Consider the following 6,473-nt stretch of genomic DNA (forward strand, 5'->3'; position numbering starts at 1 on the left):
TGGTGAAGTTACCAAGATTGTTTATATTTCGTGTGTTGTGTGCTTGCAAAATTATTTTGTGATTGTTTCTTTGATATTTTTTGTCATATTTATTTTCACAGATGTTGCTATAAATAACATCAAAAACATATAATGAGGGGTGCTATAGATCCTTTCGAATCATTTATGAAATAAATATTTAATTTATATTATTAAAAGGTGCATTTTAGCAAATATCTCTTTTAAATCCAATGATTTTATTTTTTTAAATAAAAAACACGCACATATTTAAATTTATTTCATGCAAATCACTAAAAAACTTCTTTTATTCTCATGTTTTATTTATTCTTCCAGACACTATAACATAACATCACAATTTTGAGCCCATAGTATTGGATCTCAAAAAAGGCATGATAGCATACAGGATAACTTTTTAATACTATATTATATATATATATATATATCATAATTAGAAGAGAGGCTTGGGAATAAGATTCAAGGTTTTTTTCATCCTAGTCGTTATTCCAGGAGCTTCAGCCATGTTTACTTCACTAACAAAATCATCTGGCAATTTCCACTCAAACCTATGAATAAGGTTTGCTAATAGAAGTTCTATGTTGTTGACTGCAAACCCCATTCCAGGACATATTCTTCTACCTGAACCAAAAGGAATTAATTCAAAATCTTGTCCTTTGAAGTCTATAGAATTATTCAGAAATCTCTCTGGGATAAACTCGTTAGGCATATCCCATATTTTCGGATCCCTTGCAATAGCCCAACTATTAATGATAACCCTAGTTTTCTTTGGTATTTCGTATCCCCCAATTTGGCAATCGTCTATGGATTCTCTTGGAAGAAGTAATGGAGCCGGAGGGTGAAGTCTAAGAACCTCTTTGAGGACAGCTTTGAGATAGTGCATCTCTCGCAAATCATTTTCATCAACCATTGGTTTCCCACCTGCTATGCCATTGATTTCATGTTGTAATTTTTCTATGACATTTGGGTTCCTAGCAAGCTCTCCCATTGCCCATTCAGATGTTATGTAAGTCGTGTCTGTTCCAGCGGCAAACATATCCTGTTTGGGAAAAAACATGTTAGCATTTCATTATGTAATTATATACTACTGATGTATATGTAAGGGTATTTTATTGTTCATATATATTCTTATTAGTAGACAATTAACTCACATGATTTAAAAACCCATTACTAAAATTATGACTTAAAAGTGTTATATGATCCTAAATATTCTCGCCAATAACAGCATTTATGCATGTCACCAATTTCGTTTAAATTTTTTAAAACCAATTTGATATTTGGAAAATATGCGATTAACGGGTGATAAAGTTTATAAAACATAATTTCTGAGTGATTTATCACTATCCAAATTAAAGTAACAACAATTGGAACAACTACGTCCACCAGTTACTTTCATTCCTTAACCAAATAATTTTATTCGTTAAACTACATTAAAAACTCTAACCTTAACATAATTGAAGCATTTAAGTAAAACAGTTAAAAAAATATTGTAAATAGTAATAATAATAATAAATATATAAATAAATAAATTTAACATCTTTAAACAAGATTATTGTAATATCACGTTGAAGTCTCGTTCATTTAAGAACACATACCAGCAGGAGGGCTTTAATATTCTCCTCAGTAAGACTAAAACCAAGTTTAGGATCATTCTTGAGCGAGAGCAAGACATCCACAAAGTCATCATCTTTGAGATTTCCATCGTCTTTGTTTTCATGTTCCTTAATCATCTGAGTTAGAACCCTATCCCACCTTGTGAAAGTTCTATTAGCCCTCCCATCAATACAAAGTAATGAATTTATCCATCTAAGTGAAGGAAAGAAATCCTCTAAATTAAAGCGACTAAATAAAAAGATGTTCTCCTCTATCAACTCCATAAACATCTCGTTTCTACCTTCTAGATCTCTAGAGAACTCACCCAATATGGCTCTACAAAGGACGTCATTAGTGAAGCAAAACAACATGTGACTCATGTTTAATGCCTCTAATGGGTGAGAAGAAGCATGAGAAACAATCTTATCTATGAAATGAACGACCTCCTTCTTCCTTGCAGCATGAAATAATTGCACCCTTCTCATGCTGAGGAGATTGGTCACACTTATCTTTCTCATCTGTCTGTAGTACTCGCCATATGGCGCAAAGGCCATGTCACGGTTTTTATAAAGTATTATGCGAGAAGCATTCAGAACAGGCCTGCTAGCAAAGATGTGATCATGAGTCTTCATGATCTCCTTTGCCATTTGGGAAGATGAAACAAGAAGAGTTGGAACTTGACCAAGTTTTAGAAACATGAGAGGGCCATACTTATTTGAGAGCTTGTGAAGGATTTGGTGGGAGCCAAATTGGTGGAGGTTTCCAATGAGTGGGAGTTTCCATGGAGAAGGTGGTAACCTAACTGATCTCTTGGATAAGACTAGTTTGATGGTAAGGAGGAGCAGAAGGAAAGGAGCCAACAAGAGAAGGAAACTATGCATGCAGAGATAAACTGAAGTTAGAAGCTGATGAGTCATTGTCTTTGGTTTTGGTTTGTTTGCACTTAATATTAAGCAACCAATGTCATTTTTATAGGCCAAAATCTGCATTACTTTGCAATGTGTCACAGACTCACAACAGTAAATATATATCGCACGTGTTCATAAAAGATATTTTTCTTATCTCATAAAAAGTTAAAAGCTTCACGTCGTTCAACTTAAATAAAAATGTTCCTTTGAAGAAAACAGTAAACAATAGTTTTATATAATATTTCCCAATAAGCCGGGTTGTTTGACTACTTAATTATATTAGTGTCAGATTGGAGAAAAGCAAACATCAAAATACGTAACACAAAATTTTTTCATATGAATTAATTTTTTATTTTATTTTTTTTTTGAATAAAATGGATAAATCACAAATTTATTAAAAAGAAGCAAACTGGAAATATGAATTAATTATTTTAAATTATTTTGTTCATAATTAATTATATAAAAATATCTATTGTTAATTAAGAATAAAATTTTAAAGTTTAGCTAATTCAAATTTTAATTAATATTAATTGATACAGCTTCCTCCAATTTCATGTCAATAGTTAGTTAGATTTTGTTTAGATTCGTTATATATATAAATATATATATTGGGTTGTCCTCATCTCTATTTAGATTTGTTATGCATGCATGACGCCAGCAAACTTACTCTTGTGGAAAATACCAAAATCACACGTTATCATATTTGGAATATGAAAATGCCACGGAGAACATTTGCTACATCACGTTTCATGTACGTGATGGACAACCCTTAATATACATTATCATCTTTGGAATATGAAATGGCGATGGAAAACATTTGTTATATCACCTCAAACCAATTAATATTTTATTCTCACATTTCCACCTTTCTATTTGATTCTATACATGACGTATCATACAAATGACATGTATAGAAACACCGGGTCAATTTCACCAGTTTGACTGGACCATCAATTGCACGTTTCCGGTATTAATTTTTGCTTGACTTTCTTCATATTTTCGTTCTCTTTTTCAAATGTCTATTTTTTATTATTATTATTTTCAATTTTCTTCATTTAACTAGAACTATCAATGTATTCCTCTTCAGTGATCAATTTGTTCACAATTTGTTTTTTTTATTTTTATCAAAACTCTATTTGCCATTATTGTATTTAATTTTTTCTTCATTTCGACTGAGTTGCCTTTGTCTATTTCTCAACGATTGATTTATGCATGGCTTTCTTTGTAAATTATTTTGTTTTTAATGTTTAATGAGCAATATTATTTCTCGAATTTTTCACTCATCTCTCATGTAATTTTAGTATGTATTTGGTGGTCATGTATGGAATGAACGCTGATGCGACATGGTATAAAACCCTTATTTGGAAAAGTGTGAATTAACCTGAGATGAGCATTATTAAGGCATGGAGATTTTGAGTGAGAGCTCGATCGACAATCACCACAAAATTGAGAGACATTGTCATTCCTTGATAGATAAAAATGGATGATCCCTACCCCTTATATTAAAAATATATTCAATTCAAAGATTTTTGATTTTTGCATGATTAAAATTATTAAAAATTATAACTATTACTATAAGAAATTTATTTATTTAGAAATTTTCTTATTTACAAAAATTAAAATGGCAATCCTACTCTCTTATTTAATTAATGAACTTAACCATTAAATAGTTACTTAGGACTTAGTTTTCATATTTAAAGTTAAATAGTTATTTATAATAATAAATATTTTAAAAATATAATTAGTTATTTATTATGATTAATTAATTGCTAATTAATGATATTAATAAAAGATTTGGATATTAATAAATAGTGTCATATATGAACTATTAAAGTTAAATATTTATTTTTAAAAATAAATTTATTTTTAATACTTAAATAATTTAAAAAATAATTGTCACAACTCATTACTATATATAAATATAATAATAATATTCATTTATATAAAAAGCATAACAATCATGTTATCATATTTTTTTTTTTACTTTTCCTATTCCCAATAAACTACCTGGTCAATCATTCCAAACAAATATAGTTTCCATTCTCATGTCTTTTCCAATCTCTCTCATTTTTATTATTCCTCCACTCATTTCCATTCCATCAATCTTTGCAACCAAACGCGCTCTTAGTGTAATGGACCTTGGTGCATGCATTATAAAGCAAAGAAATTAATAGCAAAAGAGTAATTTTTTGAAATAATAAATAAATAAATTTTATGTGAAATTACCGTGATTAGAACTTTGAATTTAAGAATGCAACCAAAAGACTCTGCTAAAATCCTCTCACTCAAAGCTCATAACATAGACTACATTGTGTGTTTGAACTTAAGAGCAGCTTAATATGTCTAATATGCTTGCTCAAACCCTAAAAATAGAATAAAGCGAACAAACAATCCAATAAGGACTTAAAGATTTGTAATGGTCCGCCTTAAAGCCTATGTCCATGAGCTAAGGTGATGAGAAAATTCCACTATATATAATGATGAAATATGAACTAGCACAAATGTAGCACCTTGAGGCTCGTATTAAATATTGGGCTTGATATCTTTGGATGAAGCCAAAACTTGATCTCGTGTTTAATCCAACGCTAAAATTACCTATTATTGTAGAGCAGGGGATTACGTTCTGCTGGGTGGGAGAGATAGAGAAGAGTGAGAGAAGAGTGATGGAGTTCTCATGCTATTGTAATGTTTAGGTGTGAAATATCGCCCACTTGATCTCATTAAAGTAAGGTAAGATCCTTTGTTTTTTGAGGAGAGGTTAAGTTCATAGAGTTTTAGTTATCCTTTTTGTAGCTTTATACTTATTTCTTGTACTCTTGGACTCTTGTTATTTATAATGACATAAAAGTGAATCATCGTTTCCCATGTGACGTAGCTTTTTATATTAAGGAGGCTCAACTTACGAAGATCCGCATTGTCTTAACCTACTATAACTTTATTTTAAAATATTAATAATTATTAAATAAAAAATAAATAAAATTATAATAAACAAGAATTTAAACATGTTTGATACCCATACCTCCACAAGTTTTGATAGACTTTCGCTTTGATCGTGCATAGATTGATATCTACTCAAATAATAAAAATAAGATTAAGCTATTTATAAGATTATATCTCAATTAGTGATCAAAACATGCAATGTTGTAGAAACATAACTCATCGAAGAGTTTACACTCTTTTAAAAATGGACATAGAAAAGGCAGGTGATTACGCAGACTGCCACGTGTCAACATTTGATTGGTTAATTCAAATTCATTTGTACGTTGGATTCCTTCCCGAGAATTTGAATTTGAATGGGTCCCACATGTAATTTAAATATATAATCATTTCCCGAAATTTGGAAACTTATACTTGCCTTTACCGATTCCAACGCTAGTATTTCAAACAATATGAGTTAGTATATAATAAAATATTAATAATATAATACAGAGTCTAGCATTTGGGGAACAAGGTAGGTATCAATGTATACTTATTAAACTAGAGTCTAGTTGTTGCGCATTTAAATTGAGCTGTGCTTTTGTTTAATGCTGCACGCCAGTGTAAAGCATTTTTCTGTGTATATGAATCTTTATCAATATATATTATTATACAAGATGGATAGAGAAGAAATTATGGCTATTTATCTGGTTGTTTTGTTCACTATGTCCCGACAGAGCTCATTAAACGCATCCACTGGATACGTATCGTGAGGCTAATGAAGAAGAATCCCCAAATTATTCTGAGTTTGATCAACGCCTTCGCATAAACACGAAGAAGCTGCAGGTAACCGTAGCAGTGCGTACGTAGTCACACAGTTGCAAATAAAGAAGACAGATGTCTCTACGGCTGTTTTCACGTGTTATCAATTCGAGTAGGAAGTAATAAAAAGCCAAAAGTGTACCACTCAGTGATGGCGGCCCTCTACGAATAAGTTCCGCTGTGATATGTACCGTGATTTATCCGCTTATTATAATCAGT

At 30.7% G+C, this 6,473-nt stretch overlaps 1 protein-coding gene across 1 annotated transcript; it reads right to left on the minus strand.

Annotated features, from left to right (window-relative positions):
• Window positions 1-315: 315 nt before the first annotated feature.
• LOC120264571 (cytochrome P450 71A1-like) lies at window positions 316-2,533 on the minus strand. Its single transcript, XM_039272395.1, has 2 exons — window positions 1,611-2,533; window positions 316-1,054 (listed from the first exon to the last, which is right to left on the minus strand). Exons 1-2 carry the CDS (start codon window positions 2,523-2,525, stop codon window positions 449-451), a joined length of 1,521 nt encoding a protein of 506 aa, XP_039128329.1. The 5' UTR covers window positions 2,526-2,533; the 3' UTR covers window positions 316-448.
• Between the last annotated feature and the right edge of the window lie 3,940 nt (window positions 2,534-6,473).

Source organism: Dioscorea cayenensis, chromosome 1 (assembly GCF_009730915.1).
Source record: "Dioscorea cayenensis subsp. rotundata cultivar TDr96_F1 chromosome 1, TDr96_F1_v2_PseudoChromosome.rev07_lg8_w22 25.fasta, whole genome shotgun sequence".
Taxonomy (NCBI): domain Eukaryota; kingdom Viridiplantae; phylum Streptophyta; class Magnoliopsida; order Dioscoreales; family Dioscoreaceae; genus Dioscorea; species Dioscorea cayenensis.